Source organism: Chroicocephalus ridibundus, chromosome Z (assembly GCF_963924245.1).
Source record: "Chroicocephalus ridibundus chromosome Z, bChrRid1.1, whole genome shotgun sequence".
NCBI lineage: Eukaryota > Metazoa > Chordata > Aves > Charadriiformes > Laridae > Chroicocephalus > Chroicocephalus ridibundus.
The window spans coordinates 75,247,918-75,270,510 of record NC_086316.1 but is presented as its reverse complement, the minus strand read 5'-3'; the positions used below and the strand labels follow the sequence as shown (position 1 = coordinate 75,270,510).

The window sequence follows — 22,593 nt, the reverse complement described above, 5'->3', positions numbered from 1 at the left end:
AACGGGGCAGGAAGGAGGTTTGGAAAGCTAAAGGTTGAGCAGCTCCCACACAATTCCCAGGAAGAAGATGGACCACATCCTCCTGGGCATGCAGTGGTCCAGGGCCAGGGAGGACATGGTGGTGGCTGCAGGAAGCCCAGCAGGACTTACCAAGGACAAGTGGCCCCTGCCTGACCTGCCTGCCTTCTGCTGCGGGAGCAGTGGGCTGGGGACGGTGGGAGAGCAGTGGAGGCCATTTATCAGGACCCTTTGAAGACTGGGACATGGTCCCCTGTGGTCTTCTTGCTGGCAGAGTGGGGAGATGTGGCCAGGAGAAGGGGAAAAGAGCAAGAGCTCACGCTGCAATGTTGAAATCCCTTTTAGGCATTAAGGTGAACTTTTCTGCACAGCAGCAATGCTCAAACCCTGGACCAGAGTGCAGAGAGGGGGAACCTCCACCCAAGATGGGCCCAGCCCCAGAGCCACTTGTTGCCACATGGAAGCCGGCTCCACTCTCCTCTGACGCAAGGATTTGGGTCGATTCTCAGTAGACTGAGCCCGGCAGCCCTGCCCAGCTCCGTGACTCCGAGCTGCACCGCCCCACCGCCATCTCAGGGGACCCTGAGCAGTTTCGGGGCGTGGAAAGAGACGGGATGGCAGTGCTGGGGCCAATGGCAGAGCGCTGGTCCCCATTGCTGTGATTTCCACTTCCCGTCCGCCGCACCTCACAGCAGACTTCTGCTTCTGCAGAAACCAGCCGCACTTCTCTTTTACAGTCCTGAGAGAGGGGGCGAGTGCAGTGGAGCAGGAGCTGCCAGGGCCACCAAGGCAGCCCGAGACATGGCCCAGAGCGTGGTCTATGCCGACCTGAAGTTTGCCGCGGCCCCCCCGCTCACCGCCCCTGCCTGCCCTGCAGTCCACGATGAGGACGACAGCCCCTACGAGAACGTGCCGCTGGGGCCGGTGCCCACGGAGCCCAGTCCAGGTGAGATCCCAGCTGTGGCCACCACTGTGGGAACGGCCCGGTGCAGGGTGGGCAGCGGGTGATGGCAGTGGGACCACGGGGTGATGCTCGTGGGTGCTCATCTCTTGCAGGTCGCTGGCCCCGGCGTTGGCGCATCCCCGCAGGGCTGCTGGCAGGCAGCCTGCTGCTGCTGCTGGTTGCCACCGTGGCCCTGGGGGCTTGCTGTGAGTCGGGGTGAGGGCAGCAGGGTAGGGGGTGGTTTGGGGAAGGGCAGAGAGTGCCGGGAGCGGGTTTGGGGCTGGATGAGAACTGGACTGCTGTGGGGTTATCAGGGCTGTGGGCTGCCAGGCCTGGGGGTTGCCTGGGGCTGGTGGTCCGGGGCTGGTTGCTGCCTCTTGCATGGCCACCCTGAGCTGCCCTCCATCCGCCTGCACTGCCCCTCACTGCCTTCCCCTTCCATGGCCTCCGCTTTCCCTTCCCTTTGCTTTCCCTTCCCTTACCCTCCCCTTGCCTTCCCCTTGCCTCCTACTACCTTCCTTTTCCCTTTCCGTTGCCTCCCACTGCTTTCCTTTCCTACCCATTGCCTTTCCATTGCCTTCCATTGCCTCCCCTTGACATCCTTGGGGTTGCCTTGTCCCTCTCCCCATGCCCTGGACTTGCCCATCCTACCCCCTGAGCAGGGTCAGTCCCACATCCCCCTTCCCGGGGGCTGTGCCATCCCGCTGTCCCAGCTCACCCACCCTGTCCCCAGACTGGCAGGTCACCCGCAGCCTGCAGGACACCTCCCGTGAGTACGAGGCCGAGCGGGGCCGCCTCTCGCAGGAGGTGAGTGCCCGGGAGCAGAGCCTGGAGCAGATGCGGCTGGAGCTGGAGTGGGCCAGAGCGGAGCTGCAGCGAGCCTGGCGGGAGGGCAACGGCAGCCACCTGGAGCTGGGGGACGCCAGGCAGGAGCTGGCTGAGCTGCAGCAGGAGATGCAAGAGGTGCTGGGGAAGCTCAACAGCAGCGAGAGCACCGTGAGCCGCCTGCGTGCATGCGTGAATACAGGTAGGGCCGTGGCGGGGTTGAGGGGGAACAGGCAGTGATGCTGCCGGGCAGATGTGGGAGCTGATCCCAGCCGGGTTGAGCCCCCTTGAGCATCCGTGGGAGGGCAAGTGCCTGAGCTGTGTCCCCACCCCCAGAGTGCTGCCCCTCGGGCTGGGTGCTCTACAGGAGCAAGTGCCTCTTCATCTCAGCGGATAAGAAGAGCTGTTGGGCCAGCTATGAAGACTGCAGAAAGAAAGACGCTCAGCTGCTCATGCAAGGCAACTGGCCATCCTGGACGATGCCGGTACAGAGCAGGGGGGCTGTGACGCTGCAGGAGGGTGGGGGCGATGGTGGGGCCAGTGGCAGTGGCATCTGTGGAGGTGCTGGGATGGCACAGTGAGCCCTGGGTTCCCATCCCAGGGCTCGTCCCAGGGAATGAGCACAGCCGGTGCTGGGACTCCCGGGCACCAGGCGAGTGCTGGGCATGGGGCAAGTGGTCCACAGCTTCTCTCCCCCCAGGGTTTTATGTGGGCAAATGGTGCCATTTACTGGATTGGAGCACAATTTTCTGACACAAAGGTGGATGTTTTCCAGCGGGACAGCAAGCCAACGTAAGTGCAGCAGTCCTTGGCACAACCACCTGCCCCTTAGCCATGCCGGGGAGGAGGAACATGGCCATTCCTCAGACTGATTCTAGTGCCAGGTGCCCTGCCCACCCCAGCGACACTGGGACGTGTGGAAAGAGGTGCCCATGGTGAAGATGCTGTCACTGCCCCTCTGAGACGTGCCCTCTCTCCTAGGTATGTTGTAGAATGCAAGCTGTCAGTTAACAGCAAAACAGAGAGTTCAAAATGGTGGAAACCGTACCCGTGGATCTGTGAGAAACCCCCGGAGCTGATCAACACATCCAAGACCCTCCTTTCTCTCCTGGCCAAGGCCTGACTGCGCCGCTACCCAACTCTGTGACAGGACTCAGGGACAGGAGCTGGGGGTGCATCCTGAGACCCTCTCCCCTGCGCACGCATTGCCTCGACCGCCTTGCAAAGTGCTGAGAAAGGGTGTCTGTATTTTAAAGCAAGGCTCATGGAAAAAAAAAAAAAAGACCTTCTTCCCCTCTCTTGCACTCATGCATGCACTTATACCACCTTGCACTGTCCCTCTCTGTGTCCCCGTGTGCCGCGGCCAGCGCAGCTCACAGTGACCCGGGACTCTGGTACGAATCCCAGCTCCCGCCTGCTGTGCTGCCCCAAGGCTTCCCTGGTGCACTGATGGCACAGATCTGCCATTTGCGTCTCTTCAGAGCTCGGGGATGAAGGCCCATTGGTGTCCCCAACTTGGCCTCTTTGGGGAGTCCTGTGGATTTACTGCCTGTCCGTTCCCTCAGCATCGGCAGCCACCATCCTGCCCTTTCTCCTGCCTCCGTCACCTGCCCAGGGCTTGGGGCTGGGCCTTGGCTGGGGAAGGTGCAGGCAGTGGTGCCATCAGCACGAGAATCTGCTGACACCATGTGGGAGATGGCGGAGCACTGGGGAGCCCTGAGGCCATGGCGGGTGAATGAGGGAACCCTGAGACTATGGGGGGAAAAGGGGTGCACTCAAGAGCCCACTCAAGAGCACTCAAGAGACCATGGGGTGTGAATGAAGCATCCCAGAGGCCATGGGGGAAATGGGGGTGCAGTGAAGATCCCCAAGATCACGGAAGGCAAATGAGGGAGACCTGAGGCCATGGGAGGAAATTGGGGGTGAGGTGAGGAGCGTTAAGACAGTGGGAGGGAGGGGCGAGCACTGAGGAGGCTTGAGAACACGGGGGAAAGGGGAGACCCCTGCCACCATGGGGGAAAGAAGCCTAAGACCATAGTGGGACCTGAGCAGCCAGGGGGGTGATGCGGGACCCCTGTCCCCAACCCAGCTGGGGTGGGTGGGGGAGTCCAGGGGCAGCACTGACCCTCTCACTGAGAGTTTCTGCAGAAAGACACCTTTTAGACAGGGAATAAGGCAGAGACCACTTTTTGAAGCTGGATGTGGGCAGCTGCTGGGAGAGGAGGTGTGGAAGGAGGCTGGTGGAGCCAGCCCACAGCATGGCGAGGCTGGAAGGCTGGGACCTGATTGCAGGAGGTGCCCTGCAATCTCAGTTATCGTTCAAAACAAGGACTTGCTCTGTCTGGCTTGTGCTGAGGAGCCCAGACATGGTCTCCCCAGTGCCCACAGAAGAGCAGGCTCCCTGCCCATGGAGCCCTGAGGTCCAGCCACCACGATCCATGGTGACATTGGGCTCTGCCACCCCAAGGACATGCTGCTGACTCCTGTCCAGCCTCTGGTTCGTGGGTCCCCTGTTCAGCATGCCTGCTTACTTGCTCATCTTGATGTGTGGGGTTTCTCCTCCCTTCCCAGCTGGAGGAATAGCCCTTTCCCCCATCCAAGCCCAGCAGGCTCCCATCACCCAGGTTCTCCAGGCCCCTCTGAACACCAGTCCTGTCCTCCAGTATATCCACTATTGCCCATTTTGGTATCGCCCAGCAGCTGGCTGAGGCCTTCTCCATCCCATCATCCAGGCCACCAGTGAAGGCTTCAAGGAGCATCAGCCTGTCCTGGTTTGAGGTAAAACAGAACCAATTTTCTGATTTGTAGTTTTACTTTTTAGCTGGGCCTCTTTTAACTGACTGAAGTCTGAAATTAACAGCATATTGTTCAGAAACTGTTCACTCTCAGACTGATAAGACCTGATAAGGCTGGTAAGAGGGTCAGAAGTGGAGAAGCATAGAGGGATCCCACCCGCAGGGAGGAGCAGACAGGACAGGTGGCCCAAAACTGACCAACAGGCTATTCCATCCCATATGCACCACGCTCAGTATAAAAGCTCAGGGATCAAAGGGGCAAGGCTGCTCTGGCTCGCTTTTTCTTCAATGGCCGACGTCTGAGGAGAACCCTGTCTCTTCGTCTGCCTTTGATCCTGATCCGAGCATTCCCCACTCTAGTTCCAGAATTCAGCTCCCGCCTGTCGCTGACTGCAGTCTGGGACTTTCCCTGTGTCTGCTGGTGATGCGATCGTCATCCTGGGAGGTGGATACAGGTTTGTATATATTGTATACATTTTTTTTCTTTAATTTTTATTATTCTATTATTATTTACTCTTTTCTTATTTATTATTATTTTCACTAAAGTAGTTTAATTATTTTTCTAAACTCTTAAATCTCCTTATCTCTTCCTTGCCTCTCTGAGGAGAGGGGGTGGGGAGGGCCATCTGTTGTTCTGATTGGCCATTCTGGCCAAAACCACGACACAGGGCCAGGATCAACCCCACAGAGATGTTGTCAGCTGGATGAGGGCATCACTGACACCCCTCTGCAGCCCTCCCTTCATCTAGGTTTCCACCCACCTTCTTCTCCTCTTCTCCTGGACACATCTCCCCACTCTGCTAGCAAGGAGACCATGTTCCAGACGTCAAAAGTTCATGACAAATGGCCCCCATTGCTCTCCCCTCATCCACAGCCCAGTGTTCCCACAGCAGCAGGCAGGACAGACAGGCATCACTTGTTCTTGGTAAATCCTGCCTGATGTTCCCCCTCCACCAGCATGTCCTCCCTGGGCCTGGACCATCACATGCCCAGGAGGATGTGCTCCATCTTCATCCTGGGATCAAGGCTCTTCTCCAACTGGGATAACAAAGCTCAGCTCTGGGACAGGCTGTGGCCAAGGGCAGGTGATGGAGGGAGGAGAAAGGGCAGCACAGGAGCCAGTGGCAGCCAGTGAGAGAGATGAGGGGCAGCCAGTAAAACCAAAGGACTCCCCGAGGGGGACAGTGTCGGGGCACCAATAGCACCATCATACCCAGCTTCACAAAGTGCAAGAGGCACAGAATCACACACAGAACCACAGAATGGTTCAGGCTGGAAGGGACCTTAAAGATCACATAGTTCCAACCCCCCTTCCATGGGCAGGGACACCTCCCGCTAGACCAGGCTGCTCAAAGCCCCATCCAGCCTGGCCTTCCTTGCAAATCAGCCTCAGCAGAAGACAGCAGAGGTAAGCAGGGCTTGGTACCGGCATCCCCTCCCTGGGTTGGGGGAACGGGGGCTGGAGGGCAGGGACATGGGCGTGAGTGTGGAACACAGAAATACAGTCTGTTTTCCACAAGTCTGGTTTTAAAATGCAGACGCCTTTTTTCCCAACCTGTATCCCCAGAGCTTTGCAAACCAGCTGAGGCAACAGTGTGCAGAGATGTAGCTGTGCAGGAGGGGAAGGGTGCCTTTGCTGTGCACCCCAGCTTCTGTCCCTCAGTCCTGCGATGGAAAGGGAGTCACAGAGTTCACCCCTTGGCCGGGAGAGGAAAGAGGGTCTTGGATGGGCTGCTCAGATTCGGGGGGTTCTCACAGATCCGTGGAAAATCGTTAGAGCAGTAGAAGTTGCTTATCTTCCCGTAGGGTGTTCTTGCACAGACGGTGAAGGGAAGGAGCATGAGAGAGGTGCCACCACCGTGCTCCCAGCCCACTGCCAGCCCCGTGGTACCCCCCATGCAGCTGCAGTCCCAGAGACCCTTAGCTTGGGCAGGAAGGCCAGACCACTGCCCATGCCCAAGCATTGGTCCCATGGCCAGGAACAGATGCCCAGGCAGTGCCCAACACCTCTACCCATGGCTGGTGAAGGTGGGAGAGGTGCAGATGGCCAAGATGAAACAACTTATTCTTTACACAGATTCTCATACAGCTCCTGAAGTTTATCATGATAATTTTGATATCTCCTTCAGAGATGGCACCATGCACCTGCACAAAATGCTGGGGGAAAAGAAGCTGTTGACTGCCTGGTTCATGCCCAGCACCCACCTGGTACCCGGGAGTCCCAGCACCAGGAGCCTCAGTGGGAGGAAATAGGAGGCAATGGGAAGGGAAAAGGAAGGTAATAGGAGGGAAGGGGAGGGTAAGGGGAGGAAGAGCAGAGGGAAGGGAAAGCGGAGGCAATGGAAGGGGAAGGCAGTGAGGGGCAGTGCAGGCGGATGGAGGGCAGCTCAGGGTGGCCATGCAAGAGGCAGCAACCAGCCCCGGACCACCAGCCCCAGGCAACCCCCAGGCCTGGCAGCCCACAGCCCTGATAACCCCACAGCAGTCCAGTTCTCATCCAGCCTCAAACCTGCTCCTGGCACTCTTCCCCCTTCCCCAAACCACCCCCTACCCTGCTGCCCTCACCCTGACTCACAGCAAGCCCCCAGGGCCACGGTGGCAACCAGCAGCAGCAGCAGGCTGCCTGCCAGCAGCCCTGCGGGGAAACGCCAACGCCGGGGCCAGCGACCTGCAAGAGATGAGCACCCATGACATCACCCCGTGGTCCCACTGCCACTACCCACTGCCCACCCTGCACCGGGCCGTTCCCACGGTGGTGGCCACAGCTGGGATCTCACCTGGACTGGGCTCCGTGGGCACCGGCCCCAGCGGCACGTTCTCGCAGGGGCTGTCGTCCTCATTGTGGACTGCAGGGCAGGCAGGGGCGGTGAGCGGGGGGGCAACGGCAAACTTCAGGTCGGCATAGACCACGCTCTGGGCCATGCGTGTTTGCGCAACTTTGGGCAGCAGCATTTTGGGAACTCAGGGCTGCCTTGTTCTGCTGCGGTCAGGTGGCAGGCTGTGTCTGCATGAGGTGGAGCCACCTCTTGATGTACAGAAAAGCAGAAGTAGTTGCTTTATTTGGAAAAAGTGTTTTTATTTCTGAGGCCGCTCTTGCTTTCAGGGTTGGGGAATGAATGAGCTCCATCCTGGGCAGGACACTCTGCATCCATCTCCTCAGGTTGTAAGGAGCCCTGAGACCCGTCTGTACTGGCCATGCTGCCCCATACATCTTCCAGCCCCTTCCCCAGCCCAGCCCCTGCTCGGGAGACAGGATGCAGTGATGGTGATGGCTTAGTCCTCCACATGTGGCAGGAGGGACCCCAGGAATGTCCAAGCCGGAGCTGCAGAGGTGATCTATTATCAAAACCATAACAGCCCCCAGGACAAAAGCACTCCAAGCCAAGCCCCAGCAGGCCTTTTAGGCTCTTGCACATCACCCAGCCTCAAAGCAAAATGAAGGTGTTTGCTGTGACCTCCTCAGAACAAGCAGACACCAGAAGACAAGCTGCTGCCCAGCCCAAGCCCTCCATGGGACTGGGAAGGCAAAGTGTCGCCTCTCAGCTGCCTTTCCCGAGAAGCACAAACCCCAGTCAGCCACCATGATCAGAAAGCCCAAAGCTTTGGGGGACCTGCTCCAGCCTGCACAGGAGGCTGGACGGCATCGTCATGAAGCCATGAGGATGCTCGGGTTGATGTTTGTTCCCAGCCACTTCCTGCAGTGCTGCGGCAGCTGTCATTTCCCACCAGGCAGTGACGTGACCGAGTCAGTGAGCTGGAGGAGGCACCTCCATCCCACCACCCCCATCCTCCAAAGCCAGTCACAGCATCCAAGTGCCAGAGTTTATTGGCAAAGTGCAGAGATCCAGCGGGGTAAAGCAGTCTGAGTGAGGAGCTAGCAGCAACTGGGTTGCCCAGGTGCTGGGAACAAGGTGGTGGGACAGGCTGGAGGTCCCCATGGTCGTCAGGGCCCTACACAGGTGTAGGTAGTGTTTCCCCAGAGGAAGGCAGGGGATGAGGAGTGGAGCCACTGGAGGGTGGCTGCGTTCTGCTCGCAGACCCAGCCGAGGGCTTCCCCGCACCAACCGCCTGACAGCCCCAAGCCTGACACCCTGCCGCAGGCCAGGAAGGAGCTGGTGGAGCGCTGGATTGGGAAGAGCCTGCAGGGAGAGAGCGGGTTGAGATGGGATGGGCAGGAAGGGCTTGGCTTATCCCATCAGCATCTCCTCCAGCCAGGGACCAGAGGCTGCACAGAGATGCTCTGGAGACAAAGCTCGCCCACCCCATGGAGCACTGTCCCCTGCCACCCACCTCCCAATTAGGACACATGCCCTGATGCCCCCTCACCCTACCCCTGCCTGTTTGACGTGCAGCCCCCAGCCCCATCATGCACGCAGCACCCCCAGGTCCCTCCTGGCAGGGCTCGGCACCAGCTGCACCAAGCAAATCCTGGGAATCTGCTTTTGGGGGACCCCTCCAGCCCCTCACCCAGGCAGGGTGTGGGCACCAGGGTCAGGCCCCTTCCCTAAAATGCCCCAGTGCAGCCCTGGGAAGACGAGAGGTGGCCAACATATGGAGCACATCCCTGACATGCCAGTGGGCTGCCTGTCCCCCTGTCCCCCTCCCCGAGCCCTGATGCCAGACCCTCAGTAGCCCTGGCTGGGGACAAGCCGACAGCCTCACCCCTGCAGCGCGGTGCCATCCAGCCACTTCCAGTCAGACCTGGAGCCATCCCGCTTCAGCCCCACGTGGAAGACTCCCATGTTGGCTGTGCCCGCCAGGAAAGCCTAGCACAGGAGAGGACCTGCATGAGCTCCCTTGGGGGGAAACACAGCCCCAGCCACGCAATTAGAGATGGGGGCTGCGCAGCTGTGGCACAGCATCGCCGTCTCCCTGCCTGGAGGCTTGGCTAGGCTTTGGGTACGTGGGCCAGGGACAGGGAGATGAGAGGATGCTGATGATGGCTGGGTGACTGCTGAGGGACCTTGAGGTGGTCACCAACAGAGCCCGATGCCCGCGGGGAGTTGGACAGGCCAGGCTGGGTGCACTCACCAGGGTGGTGTTGCCTCGGATGGTGACCAGCCGTGCCCCTCTGGAGCAGCAGTCCTCCCTGCTCTGCTCCCAGGTCTTTTTGGCAGAGGAGAAGTAGTAGCAGTGCCCCGCATCCCAGAGCCAGCCGGCCGGGCAGAACTGGCATCGCCCTGCATATCAGAAACACAGCCTGGGAAAGGGCAGCTGTCAGGGGCTGCCACCAGTCCCCAGCCCAAGGGTCAGGAGGGTGACACGGGGCAGCAAGGGTGCCAACCAACCCAGCGCACTCCTGTGGCTGCCTGGTGGACAAGACCCTCCACTTGCCCTTGCTCTGGAGCGCACCTTCTACATCCCAGCCCCAGCTCCCCAGCGGGATGCCAGGGCAGATGGGTTGGTTGCATGAAGTTGCTGGCATGGGGCAAGTGGGTCGGGGGGCTCCAGGTTTGGGAGTGTGATACAAATATCATTTGCAAAAGCTGAGAATGCAGTCAAGATTTCAGCTTCACCAGAGACCGGTCGAAAGGGAGCGCCCGATGCCATCCGGCACACGGATGCTCATAGCAGCCATGAGCCTGGTGCATGCCCAGGCAATGCTGAACCACTCTGGGGTCATCTCTTCCAAAGGGATCCCAGCAGTGCAGCCTGTTCAGAAGCTCTGGGGCAGCTCTCCATGCCATAAGCCAGGGGACAGGCAACATGGGTGAAGAAAGACTTGAGTGGGGGGGCATGTTCTGGGGTAGAGACAGAGCCTGCCTCTTGAAAGGAGCAGCCAGGCCCTCTCCAAACCTCGTCCAGGAGCCTGCCAGGCTCTGTTACCTCTCATTGTCTGTAGCCCATAACTGGGGCTCTCCTCCATGCTCCAGGGACCATGGGTACAGCTCGCCTGCTGTCCTAAATCTACAGAAGAAGAGCACAGGAGTGTCCCCACCAGCCCTGGGCTTCTGCTCCCATCAGCACCCAGTGCCTTCTCCCATGGGACAGCCCTGAGGTTGAGGGTATCCGCCCTCCCGCCCTTTAGGTGACCTGCCACCAAGCCCGCCAAGGTCCCTGATGCTGTTGCTGTGTTTGGGAGCCCATCACAAAACAGGCTTTCGGGGAAAGTGCTTCTGCCTTTCAGTTTCACTGTCACCGCTCTCCCCCCTCTCTTCACTTTTTTTGCTACGTGATGGAGCAGGATGCCCTCCATCCCCAAGCCCATGCTGTCCCCCCACCTTCCTCTCCCAGCCAGGCAGGCAAGGTCTTGCCTCATCGATTTTCCTGCTTGCCCCAGAACCCACAACACTCTCAACCCCAAGCAGGGGAGCCCAGCTCCATGGGCAAGCAGCAGCTCTGTCAGCTGGTACACAGGCCCCATGGTGACAACCCTGACCCCAAGACCCCAGCCCGAGCCCGACCCCAGCCCGAGCCCGACCAGCACAAGCTGGTACTCACAGTGGAAGCTCAAGGCGACGAGAATGATTTGTGCCAGCAGGAGCAGCAGGGAGAGGAGAGCCAGGCTGAGGGCTGCCCAGCACCAGGGCAGCCGCACCGGCTGCTGAGGAGCTGAGAAAGGGAGTTAGCTTCAGTCCTGGGGGCTTGGTGGGAGCGGTGGGGACCACCCAGACAGGAAAGGTCTGTGAAACCCGGGCAGGGTCTCAGGAGGAAGCAAGGGAGCCCAGGAAAACTGAGGGCGAGCCCATTTGCAGCACCTTGACCCTCCTAGAAGTTGTTTCCCTGCAGACAGCACTTGGCACGGGGCGGGGGGCGGGGGGGGTGCGGCGGAGAGCAGAGTGTGGGGTGCCTGTGTGCACTTGAGGCACGGGGGTGCAGTGGGCATCCTCTGCCCTTGAGCCCCTCCTGCCCCCCACCCCGAGAGCAGGCAGTCTGCAATGGGGATGGAGAGGAGCTGTTTGGGAGAGGACACCCAAAAGGAGGAAGGGAGGGGAGCAGGGTTGGGGGAACGGTTCTGCAGAGGTCAAGGGTCTGCAGGAGGGCAGGGGACCCGCCAGGAGAGCTGGAGTGCCAGGGGCAGGGAGCAGCGTGCCATTACCTGGTGGGGGGGGCAAGCGCAGATCGGCATACGTGACGCCCTCTTCCATCTCTCCCTCGATCTCTCACACTGCAGCCCACAGGGGAAACAGCAACCACCTCCCAGCCCCCTTTGGCAGTCGGGTGTGACACGAAATGGAAAGTGTCATTTCCTGGTGGGGTCCCCAGAGGCACCACCTGGGTCACAGCCCTGGGGGAGGGGGGGGGTGTCACAGTGTTGCCACCGACCGGGGCGAGGGGGAGCCCCAGCCAGGGTGGCGCACAGGAGTTCCCATCTCGAGGGAATCCTGCACCCCTGCCTTCGGGACAGCAAGCGGTGGGGACGTGGGGCCAGCGCCGTGCTGGGCAGCCAGGTTGAGACTGCTCCCCCCTGCCCCGATCCCTCGGTGCTCAGCAGATCCATCCATCCTAGGGACTGTGCAGGGAACCTGGGCATCCTTGGAGAGCCGGACTCGGGGTCCTGTCTGCGTACCCAGTCTCCGCATTCCCAAAGCAGCAAGGGCACAGCGTGTTTGCTCGGATGTGGTTTCTGCTGCCCTTTTTGCATGGGGCTGCAGCTGCATCTCACCCTTGGAAAGCGGGGGGGGGGGGGGGGGAGGGACGGGGACTGGGGTGCTCCTTTCCCTCCCTGAGCATTGAGGGCTGCCGTGATGGGCACCCCTGCCATGCCCTCGGGGCTGGGAGGGGACACACACCAATCCCCCAGCCCCTCCGGGGGTGGTCCTGTCCCGGGCTCCCTGCCCCACACCTCTCCAGCCGGGCAGGGCCGGGGCGGGGATGCCTGCGGGCGGACCAAGGCTCCCTCCGCCGGGTGACGATGGCGGGGGAAGGAGGGTAGGGGGGGAATGGGTGTCACGGCCAGGACTACGTTTCCCAGCGGCTCCTCCGGGGGCTGCACATGCTCGGTGCGGCTCCCGGCGACTCCCGGCAGCTCCCGCCGCCGAGCCCGCTGCAGCGCAGGGGAGTTCGGTGCGTCTCCCGGCGGTCCCCGCCGCACTTCCCGGTGCAGCTCCCGGCCGTTCCCGGTGCGGCTCCCAGGGCGGCTTCCGCTGCAGCTCCCAGTGGCTCCCAGGGCGGCTCCCGGCGCGGCAGACTCCCGGTGCGCCCTCGGGAGCGGACGGCCGAGACCCGGGGCTGATCCTTGCCCATCCCAGCCTCACCACCGGGCCCGGGGCCGAGCTTTCCCCCGGCACCCACCCGCAGCCCCGGCGGCATGCCCCGCGGGCGAGCCTGGACGCAGGCGGAGGTGAGCAGCCTCCTGGCGCTGGTGGGGGGCTCGGGTGAGGCCGCCTTGCTCATGGCCTCCACGTCGCGACCCAACGAAGCGCTGTGGCAGGAGATCTCCCGAGGGCTAGCGGCGGCCGGCTACGGGCGCAGCGTGGCCCAGTGCCGCTCCAAGTGGAAGGCGCTCAAGCAGGCTTTCCATTTGGAGCGGGAGACACGCCGGAGGGCCGGCTGCCACTCGCCCCGGCTGCCCCCACACTACCGAGCCATGAAGAGCATCTGGAAGGCGGCCGGGCGGCCAGTCTTTGGCGAGCGGAGGATGCCAGGTGGGTGCTGGGGACGGGCAGGTGGGCTTGGCAGGGTGGCTAGAGGTGGGATATGGGGGGACCACTGGTACCATCCAGCCACCCGGGGTCCCTTGACAAACTCTTTCTCTTCCTCTTAGACCTGGTGAAGCTGCCCCCCAGGAAGCGCAGGTCAGCCCTTGCTGCCCGCTCTCCATCCTCGCCAGAGCCACCAGGTACCTGTGGGCTCAGGCAGCCAGCGTGGGGCTTGTACCAGCTGTGGGGTGGCAGGCACCCCACATCTACCGGTTATTGAAGCTCTTTTCTGCACCCCCTCACTCTCCTTCTGCAGAGCACGATGTTGGCAGGGACGCCCCGGGCATGCTGCTGTCCCCGCTGCTGCAGTGTGTGAAGGATGAGCCAGACAGCCGTAAGTACCGCTCTGCCCCGCTGCACCGGGCTGCATGGCCATGGCTCCAGCCCAAGTCCATGCCAGCATGATGGGAATGGGACGTTTAGAGTGTCGGGGGGCCCATCACGAGTCCCTCAGCAGGGATGCTCGCCGACGGGGAGGTTGGGTCTTCTCTCTTCAGAGGCTTTGGCTCCAAACCAGCCCCAGAGTGTGAGGGGGAGGTGAGCAGCCTCCTGGCGCTGGTGGGGGCTCGGATGAGGCCGCCTTGCTCATGGCCTCTACGTCGTGACCCAACGAAGCGCTGTGGCAGGACATCTCCCGAGGGCTGGTGGCGGCCGGCCATGGGCGCAGCGTGGCCCAGTGCCGCTCCAAGTGGGATGGGCTAGGAGGGGTCCCCGGCTCTGACCCAGCCTGAGGGTATGGCAAGGCTGCTGGCTGCCCTGGGGCTCAAGGTCTCTAAGGGACAGTGGCCCTTATCCAGCCCAGGGGGCTCTCGCGGCTGTGCGGCACTGCAGGGCATGTGACTCCCCTTCCTTTGGCAGGCCCTTCCCCCGTCACACCATAAAGCTTCTGATGAGTTAGGACTGTGTGTGAGGGCCAGAGGTGTCTGCAGCTCCCCTGTCCCGCAGCACACGCAGGGGCAGATCCTACACCCCCCTCGCTGTGCGCATTCCCAGGGGTTTGGCACGGAGGTGATGCAGGATACGTCCCTGGGTCTGATTTGCGTGGGCACCCCGGCCAGCATCCCACACTGGGTAATTACCTTCTGTCTCCCTAAATTCCCCCTGCAGTTTCAAGTGGATGTGGGATTCTCCTTCACTTCCAGTCCTAATCTGTTGTTTAGCGTTGCTGCACGCTGCTACGCCGCTGCTGCCTTCCAGCCCAGAGGTGGCTGCATTGCAGTGGTGGGTGAGTGACTCCTGCTTTTGTATCTAGCTCGTGAAACGCTTTGGGGCCCTGCAGGGCGCTGTGGAGCTGTGGCTAGGGCATGTCGGGCTGCGGGGCTGGCCGGGGCAAGCCAGGCAGACCCCAGGCTGGTGGTGATCCCCATCAGACGGTGCATCTCTCCTCTCTGCTCTCTCCCAGCAGCTGGTAGGGACCACATCGCTGGAGTGCCGCCCACTCCCCAAGCTGTGCCACGTAAGGCTTTCCTTGCCCCGCTTGGCCTGGTAAACCCCCTCAGCCCCACGTAGCAGGGTCTGATACGGTTCTCATTGCAGACGCCGGTGGCTGCTTTCCTCCCCATCCCCTCCTGGGTGAGTACCATGCCCAGGCCATTGTGCTTGTGCATCCCCGGGCAGGAGGCAGCCGCAGCTCACCGGCTGGGTCTGCTCTCCTTACAGACTGTCACACCACCCTGAAGCAGGAAAGAGCTGATCAAAAGGCTGGTAAGGGTCTGCAGCTTCAAGCCAGCCCCCCTGCTCCAGGGGGGGCAGCTCTGTCCTGTCCTGCCCGTGGGGACAGAAGACGAGGGCTCCTGCAGCCAGTGCCAGCTTGGGGCTCTGCGGCAGGGTCAGGCTGAGCACAGGGCTTGGGTGGCTCCAGTGCTCTGGTTGCTCCCTCCATGCCAAACCCTCGTGGCAGGTTTTCCTGGTGAGACGTCCCCGGGGATGGGAAGAGGAAACCAAGTGCTGCCAGTGGCCGCTGCAGCCCCAGGCTCCCTTGGGACATCTGCCATGAGCGAGCAGCCGGCAGCGGGTGAGGAGGTGTCAGACGCAAGCCTGCATGGTGAGTCGTCCCTGCAGCATCCCGAGATTCTCACAGGGGGTTCTCGGAGCAGTGCTGAGGGTTTGCTGCCACTGAACCCCCTCTCTCACTGCAGGCTCTGGTGTGGCAGGCTTGCTCCAGAGCGTCCAGCAGCTGCTGGTACAGATCCTACAGACGTCGCGGCAGCAGCAGGCGCTGCTGGAGAGCCTGGCCAGTGACACCGTCTCCCACCTCCAACTCCTCTCCCACAGCCTGGTGCAGGTGGGAGAGACCCTGCACCAGCTCCTGCTCCGGCCACAGACCCACCTCAGCCCCCTTGGCCACTACGCTCCCCATGTGCCCCTTTTCGAGGGTGGCCCCGGGGTGCCCTGTTCCCCCGGCTCTCCCCACGCCTCCCTGGATCACAAAGAGGAGCCTCGGGTGTCCCCTGCCACTGGCTGCACCCCGCCATGAGTGCCACCATCCCCAGCCCCAGGGGCAACAGCTTTGCTACACAGCCCCGGATATTTTGGAAGTTTATAGAAGAGAGACATTTTAATAAAACTAAAAATAGCTTTTTTTACCAGCGATGACAACCGACCGATTCTTTCCCCCTCTCTGTGGGATGTTCCCCTTCTCACTTTCGAGATGAGCAGAAGGGGAACTCGGCTATTTATAGCCTCTGAGAAACTCCCAGCCCGCACACCATGGAGCAGATGTGCTTTCTCTGCCCCTGCCCACTTCTTGACAGCTTCCAGTTGTGCCTAGGACCACCAGGACCTGGAGGATGTGCTGCCGTGCTGTGGGGGGGAGCAGGGCTGCCACGGGCTGGGGAGGGCAGAGAGCCCAACTGGGGCACAGGCTGCATCCCACTGCAAGGGAAGGAGCCGGGGTGGGCGATGCTGGGCAGCACTGGGGCTGGGGAGACAGCACAGGCTGTGGCCATGGTCTCTCCATCACCAGGTCCTCGGTGGGCGTCTTCTAGTGGGTGGGCTGGGGGCTTGCAGCATGGTGCTGTGAGCACCGTCCTGCTCCCAGGGCTCATGACAGGAATCACCATCAGGTAGCAGTAATTGCAGGCGTGCTGTGTTTGTCTGCAACGTTCTGCTTCGCAAAGCGGTCTGGCTCTTGCCTGGACCCCCACCACCTCCATCCAGATGCCCACATCCTCCATGAGGATGGGGTGAACGTGTTGGCTGCCTCCAGAACATCTTGGCCATGTCCAGGGAGAGGATGTAGCCAATGCCGCTGGCATAGGGCGGGTAGACATCAGGACAGTAGTCCTGCAATGCCAGGAGCCGCTTGCTGGAGGGCTGGCAGGTGACCTGCCACTTCTCCCAGGAGAAGAGGGACCCCACGTAGAGGCCGGTCTATGCCAGGTTAAGCCCAGCCAGGAAAGCGGGCAAGCAGTCCATGTTGAAGCAGTCATAATCCATCCTGAGGATGTAGCAGTGCTGGCACTGCTCAGATGCCGGGCATGACCTTCAGGGTGAGGTTGCTGTACCTGTGCCTGTAGCTACCCAGCAAGACGTCCCCACATTCCTGCCCTTCCCACTGCTTGCCCTGGCCCACTGCTGCCTTGGATGCCCCACCAGAAACACTGAGTGCCAGGGGCTTGCCAGGACATCCCACATCCTCCGGATGATGTGCTGAGCCTCTGCGTGGTCCACCATGGACATCATCAGGATGAGCAGCACACACCAGCTGGCTTGGGCACCTTACATGTGGCCAAGCTATGGAGAGGGGCCAGGGGCATGGCCAACAGGGTGAGGTGGCCGGGGGTGGCAGATGCTACAGCACCAGTGAGCAGCAACGTTGCAGTCCAGACAGCATGTGGCAGGGCAGCGTGGGCGAGCAGAGCTGGGAAAGCCCGTCACCTCTCACGGCACCATCCGTCAACCCACGCCAGCTGCGCGGCCTGGGTCAGAGAGAAGGTCCGTGCTGTGGAGGCATGCCTGCCCCATGATGCAATGAGAAGGGAAATGGGGCCTGTGGGGGCTGCTGGGAGCGGGTCCAGCCTTGGTGGGGATGGTGCTCCCATGGCTGCACATAAACCAACCTCTGTGCTCCTGAGCAGGGAGCAGAAAGCGGTGGGCTGCTGGCCAGTAGCTCTGGCCCCAAGCCTGACAGCAGTGGGGCCACTGCCTGAAAACAGCTTTGCCCACTGGGGCCTGACTGGGGTGGGTGAAGGTAGGAGAAAGGTGGGATCTCCTTTCCGAGCCCTGTTGCTTACAACCAGTGAGGCTGGAATGGGAAGGCACCTTTGGGCAGTGGTTGCCCGTGCTCCCCACCATCCTGCTGTGCTCCCTCTCATCCTTCTGTGCTCCCCACTACCCTGCTATGACCCCCATCATCCCACTGAGCTCCCACCACCCTGATGTCATCCCCATCATCCCACTAGCTCCCCACCATCCTGATGTCATCCCCATCATCCCACTAGCTCCCCACCACCCTACCTTGCTCCCTGCCACCCTGCTGTGCTCCCCACCAGAGGCTGCAGCCTCCTCCCTCCAGCCTTGGGACACCTCAGCACCCGTTCCCCGAGCCCTGGAGGTGCTGGGGCAGTGGGGCGGGCTGTTCCCCTGCACAGAGAAGGGGGCAGGTCCCTAGCAGGAGGTGAAGTGCAGTGAGGGGTGCCCTGGGATGGGGTGCAGTCGGGGGGCTGGCTGCAGAGGAGGGCAGGGTTGCAGCAAGGCCTGAAGCGGGGTGCTCTGGGGGTGTCAGATCAGGGGTGCATGGGATGGCATGGAGGTGCATTGGGAGAGAGCGGCGTGCAGGACCAGAAACCTGGGGGAGTCAGGCTGAGTATGCAAGGGGGTGTGTGGGTGTGCAGTGAGGGTGCAGCGGGGTGCCGTGTGGGCACGTTGGGGTGCGGGGGGGGGCTGCAGAGGGGGTGCAAGGGGATACAAGGGGGGTGCAGGGAGGATGCGGGAGGGACACAGGGGTTGCAGTGGGGTGCAGGGGGGGTTCGGAAGGGGTGGAGGGAGGTGCAGTGAGGGTGCAGGGGGGTTGTGCAGAGGGTGTGCAGGGAGGGCGCAGAGAGAATGCGGGGGGGGTGCAGGGATAGTTGCAGGGGGAGTTGCAGGAGGAATGTGGGGTGGTGCGGGGGGGTGCAGTGGAGTGCTGAGGTGGTGTAGGGCGGATGCAGGGGACAGTACAAGGAGAGGTCCAGGGGGGATGCAGAAGGGGTACAAGGAGAGGTGCAGGAGGGGTGCAGGAGGATGCAGGGGGGGTTCAGGGGGGATGCCAGGGAAGTGCAGGGAGGTGCGGGGGGGGGGTGCAAGGGGTGTGTGCAGGGAGGCGCAGAGCGGGTGCAGAGGGGGCGCGTGGAGGGTGCAGAGAGGGTGCAGGGGGAGTTGCAGGGGGAGTTGCAGGAGCAATGGGGGGGGTGCAGTGGGGGTGCTGGGGCAGAGTAGAGGGGGCGCAGGGGGGTGTGCAGGGGAGTGCAAAGAGAGGTGCAGGGGGGTGCAGGGGATGCAATGGGGGATGCAATGGGGGTTGCAGGGGGTGCAATAGGGGGGTGCAGGGGGCTTGCAGGGGATGCAATGGGGGATGCAATGGGGGTTGCAGGGGGTGGAATAGGGGGGTCCAGGGGGCTTGCAGGGGATGCAATGGGGGATGCAATGGGGGTTGCAGGGGGTGCAATAGGGGGGTGCAGGGGGCTTGCAGGGGATGCAATGGGGGTTGCAGGGGGTGCAATAGGGGGGTGCAGGGGGCTTGCAGGGGATGCAATGGGGGATGCAATGGGGGTTGCAGGGGGTGCAATAGGGGGGTGCAGGGGGCTTGCAGGGGATGCAATGGGGGATGCAGTGGGGGATGCAGGGGGTGGAATAGGGGGGTGCAGGGGGCTTGCAGGGGATGCAATGGGGGATGCAATGGGGGTTGCAGGGGGTGCAATAGGGGGGTGCAGGGGGCTTGCAGGGGATGCAATGGGGGTTGCAGGGGGTGCAACAGGGGGGTGCAGGGGTGCGTGCAGTGAGGTGCAGCGGGTTTCCCGGGCCGCGGCGTGCGGCGCGGCCACCAGCAGGGCCGGGCTCGAGTGACAGCTCGGCAGCCAATAGGAGATCAAGGAGGCGGGGAGGGGGCGGGGTGCTGCCCCACCCCCTCACCCCCCGCCCCCACCTTGGGCACGGGGGTGGTGCCAGAGGGGCAGGGCTGGACCCCAGCCCCTTTCCGGGGAGCCCCCATCCCTGGGACACAGGCACCGGGCGGTTTCGGCAAAGGGAAGCGGGGCTGGCACCGAGGGGATGCAGGTGGGGAAGGGTCTGGGATAGCCAAAGCCATCACCCGTTCCTGGGGGGTGTCCCGTCTGAAACAGCCCCTGCGAGACCCCTCCCACTCCAGACACAGGCAATGCAAGGCATGCAAGGCCTTCTCCAGGCTGGAAATGGAGGTGAAAGCAGCAGCAGATCTCAGCAGGATTTCAATGCTGCCGTCTGGTGGCCCAGGACCATGAGGGTCCTGCCAGGACATACGGCTCCTCCACCTTCCATCCCAGACAACAGCTTGTAGCAGGGCAGCCGCAGCACAAGAAGCCCCCCACAGGCAGTTATGCAACCCCCTGGGCATACAGACCAGACCCCTGGGGTAGTAGGGACCTGGGGGAGGATTTTTCCCTGGATTTATCCCACTCTGGAACACATCAAAGCTGCACCAGTCTCCTGATCCTCTCCTTCCTACATGGCCTGCCCCAGCCTAGAGCCTGTATATGATATCTGGAGGAATTGAAATAATAAAAGGTTTTTACTCACCAGTGGAGCAGGCAGCGACCCCTTTGTCCCAGCTCCCAGCCGTTGCCAGCATGCCGTGCCCTGGAGGCCATGCCCTGGAGGCCAACTGGAGCCTGGTTCCACCCAGCAAAGCAGACGCACCGGTAGCGTGACCCAAATGACAGCCCCGAGAGCAGCTTTGGGCTGTGTCCTCTGGTTGCCTGCTCTCGATGCTCAGCCCTATGGCTTCCCCACTGCACCAGCTCCTCCTCTTCCCTTTCCTGCCCCAAAGGGTGCCCTGAGCACTGGATTGACCTGGTGAGGGGCACACAGACCCCCTGGCACAGGTCAACCCACAGCCCAGCTCTGATGGTCACCCTACTAAAGCCCCCAGCCACAGCAAAAGCGATGAGTGTTGGCATTAGGAACAGTCCGATGGCTCTTGAGCCTGGCAAAATCCTTCCCATCAACTCCAAATGCTGGAGGAGAGGTTTATCTTGGGCAAACCACTGGGGTGCAGCGTGACTCCCGCTGGCAGCCCGTGCACACACCGCTCCTGCCTCCTCATGCCTCTCCTTCTGCAAGCGGTCATCATTTCCACCTCAGTGCTTCCTCCCACACTGATGAATGCCCAGCCTGCTGCCAGAGGTGGGTCTGCAGCCTCTGCTGGCAGGCTGACCGGAGGGATGGACACTTCTGGGCATGGAGACACCCCCTCAGTGCCGTCAAGCATTTCTCTATTGCACTGTCTTTTAAAACCATGATGATTTTCCAATGGAAATGGAGTCACTTTCACCAGCAACTCTTAACTCTCCTTAGGTGGGCCAGAATGCAATGACAGAGTATTTGGGTTTGTGGTCATGCCCCAAAGGTCTCACGTGCTGCAAAGCAGCACCCAACATCTCCCCCCGCAAACAACCACCCAGCTGCGGTACCGCAGAGGACAGAGACAACCAGGGGACTGGAGCCCCTCTGCTACGAGGACAGGCTGAGAGAGTTGGGGTTGTTCAGCCCGGAGAAGAGAAGGCTCCGGGGAGACCTTATAGCCCCAGTACCTAAAGGGGCCTACAGGAGAGAGGGGGAGAGACTCTTTATCAGGGAGTGGAGCGATAGGACGAGGGGTAACGGTTTTAAACTGAAAGAGGGTAGATTTAGATTAGATATTAGGAAGAAATTCTTTACTGTGAGGGTGGTGAGGCACTGGAACAGGTTGCCCAGGGAAGCTGTGGATGCCCCATCCCTGGAGGTGTTCAAGGCCAGGCTGGATGGGGCTTTGAGCAGCCTGGTCCAGTGGGAGGTGTCCCTGCCCAGGGCAGGGGGGTGGAACGAGATGAGCTTTAAGGTCCCTTCCAACCCAAACCATTCTATGAGTCTATGATTACGCAGAAGTGTAACTCCAAAATCCAGAACTGAGTGAAGTGGAATAGGGTGTCTAAGGACAAGGAGAGGAAGCTGCTTTGAAGTGTATCAGGATGTTTATCCTGCTGTCAAAAGCACTATTTTAATGAAGCGGCTCCCCTCTTTGAAGTGGCTCCTCCTTGCGCTGTGCCTGGCTGTGGCTCAGGGAAATAACAGCACGGACTTCACCCTCATCAGACGTTAATTTTGTCGTGTGATTTGCCTCGGAAAAACAAACAAACAAACTCTGAGTTGCAGCAGACAGGATGAGACATAAGCGAAGACTCAGGGGTGAGAGCAGCCAAGTTGCCTTCCTACCTGCCGGGCAGGGGATGGGGTCAAGTGGGTTTTTGAAGGCAGCCCTGAACAGGACCACACCTGGGCTTTGAGACTGAATTTCCATTGATGCTCAGTGTCTGGGAGCACTTGGCATCTCCCCACAGCAGGGACTGCACCCTGATCCTCGGGGTTTATTAACACTTACGGGGTTCCTCGAGAGGAGCTGGGTCTTGCTCCCAAAACAGGGAGGAAGCCTCCAGCTCACGTTATCCATCTTCCCTGCAGGAGATGCCCTCATTAGTTAATTAGAACAACAGTCCCCATGGGCTCATCTGGGATCTGTAGCTGTGCTGGCAGGAGATTTGCTGACTGCAGGCAAGCCCTGGGGCAAAGCTCCATGGGAGGACGTGGCGCCTGGAGGCCACTGGGATTTACCTCTCCTCCCGCTGAGCCGGGAGCATCTGGATTGCACTTGTTCCAAGTCCGTTCAATTTTTGCCAAAGTATTCCTCCTCAAAATGTGGAGCCCTGGGTTTTAGCCCTGGGGGTGGTGAAGCATCTTTATATGAAGTAAGAATAAACAGTAATATTCCCCTCAGTGTAGGCACCACTCACACTCCATCAGGAGGATTCAGTGTGATTTCTTTAATACAGCTTCCATTGAGAGCACTGTTCATACATAACAACATATTGCTTAGCACTTGGTTCTTTCAAGGGAAATTTTAGTGGTGGTATTTGAGTGGGGGGAAGTGGTTTTTATGAGAAAACTTTAATCTGCAAGCCATAAAGGGAACAGTGGCTTTGCATCCCATGGAAAATGTTCTCAGCCTCCGCTAACATGGTTTTATCTTCCTCTGCAGGCTTGCTTCTTAAGATAAATATATCCAGGATTGCATTTGGTGTAACAGTTTGATTTCTGTTGGTGCGAGGCTGATTTCTCATGAGAGTAACTGCCTTAATTTCCTACCACTTGACAGCAAGCG

At 60.8% G+C, this 22,593-nt stretch overlaps 3 protein-coding genes across 9 annotated transcripts; 2 read left to right on the top strand and 1 right to left on the bottom strand.

The window, feature by feature from the left end:
- Positions 1–765: 765 nt before the first annotated feature.
- On the top strand, positions 766–3,460 carry LOC134508633 (B-cell differentiation antigen CD72-like). 2 transcript variants are annotated; one of them, XM_063320474.1, is made up of 6 exons: positions 766–964; positions 1,075–1,167; positions 1,695–1,988; positions 2,123–2,271; positions 2,487–2,578; positions 2,768–3,460. In XM_063320474.1, the coding sequence occupies exons 1-6, from the start codon at positions 820–822 to the stop codon at positions 2,907–2,909; spliced, it is 915 nt and encodes a 304-aa protein (XP_063176544.1). In that variant the 5' UTR covers positions 766–819; the 3' UTR covers positions 2,910–3,460. The 2 variants fall into 2 exon arrangements, with proteins under 2 accessions (XP_063176544.1, XP_063176545.1); XM_063320475.1 differs by having other exon boundaries at positions 770–964; positions 1,075–1,177.
- A 5,064-nt stretch (positions 3,461–8,524) lies between these two features.
- Positions 8,525–11,669, bottom strand: LOC134508972 (killer cell lectin-like receptor subfamily G member 1). The gene is made up of 6 exons (XM_063321262.1): positions 11,621–11,669; positions 11,023–11,133; positions 10,408–10,488; positions 9,613–9,761; positions 9,244–9,347; positions 8,525–8,720 (listed from the first exon to the last, which is right to left on the bottom strand). Exons 1-6 carry the CDS (start codon positions 11,667–11,669, stop codon positions 8,525–8,527), a joined length of 690 nt encoding a protein of 229 aa, XP_063177332.1.
- A 795-nt stretch (positions 11,670–12,464) lies between these two features.
- On the top strand, positions 12,465–15,811 carry LOC134508416 (uncharacterized). 6 transcript variants are annotated; one of them, XM_063320048.1, is made up of 8 exons: positions 12,465–13,169; positions 13,289–13,363; positions 13,480–13,557; positions 14,626–14,679; positions 14,760–14,795; positions 14,883–14,927; positions 15,124–15,267; positions 15,362–15,811. In XM_063320048.1, the coding sequence occupies exons 1-8, from the start codon at positions 12,833–12,835 to the stop codon at positions 15,697–15,699; spliced, it is 1,107 nt and encodes a 368-aa protein (XP_063176118.1). In that variant the 5' UTR covers positions 12,465–12,832; the 3' UTR covers positions 15,700–15,811. The 6 variants fall into 6 exon arrangements, with proteins under 6 accessions (XP_063176118.1, XP_063176117.1, XP_063176116.1 ...); XM_063320047.1 differs by having other exon boundaries at positions 14,629–14,679; positions 14,760–14,927; XM_063320046.1 differs by having other exon boundaries at positions 14,760–14,927.
- The last annotated feature ends 6,782 nt before the right edge of the window (positions 15,812–22,593 follow it).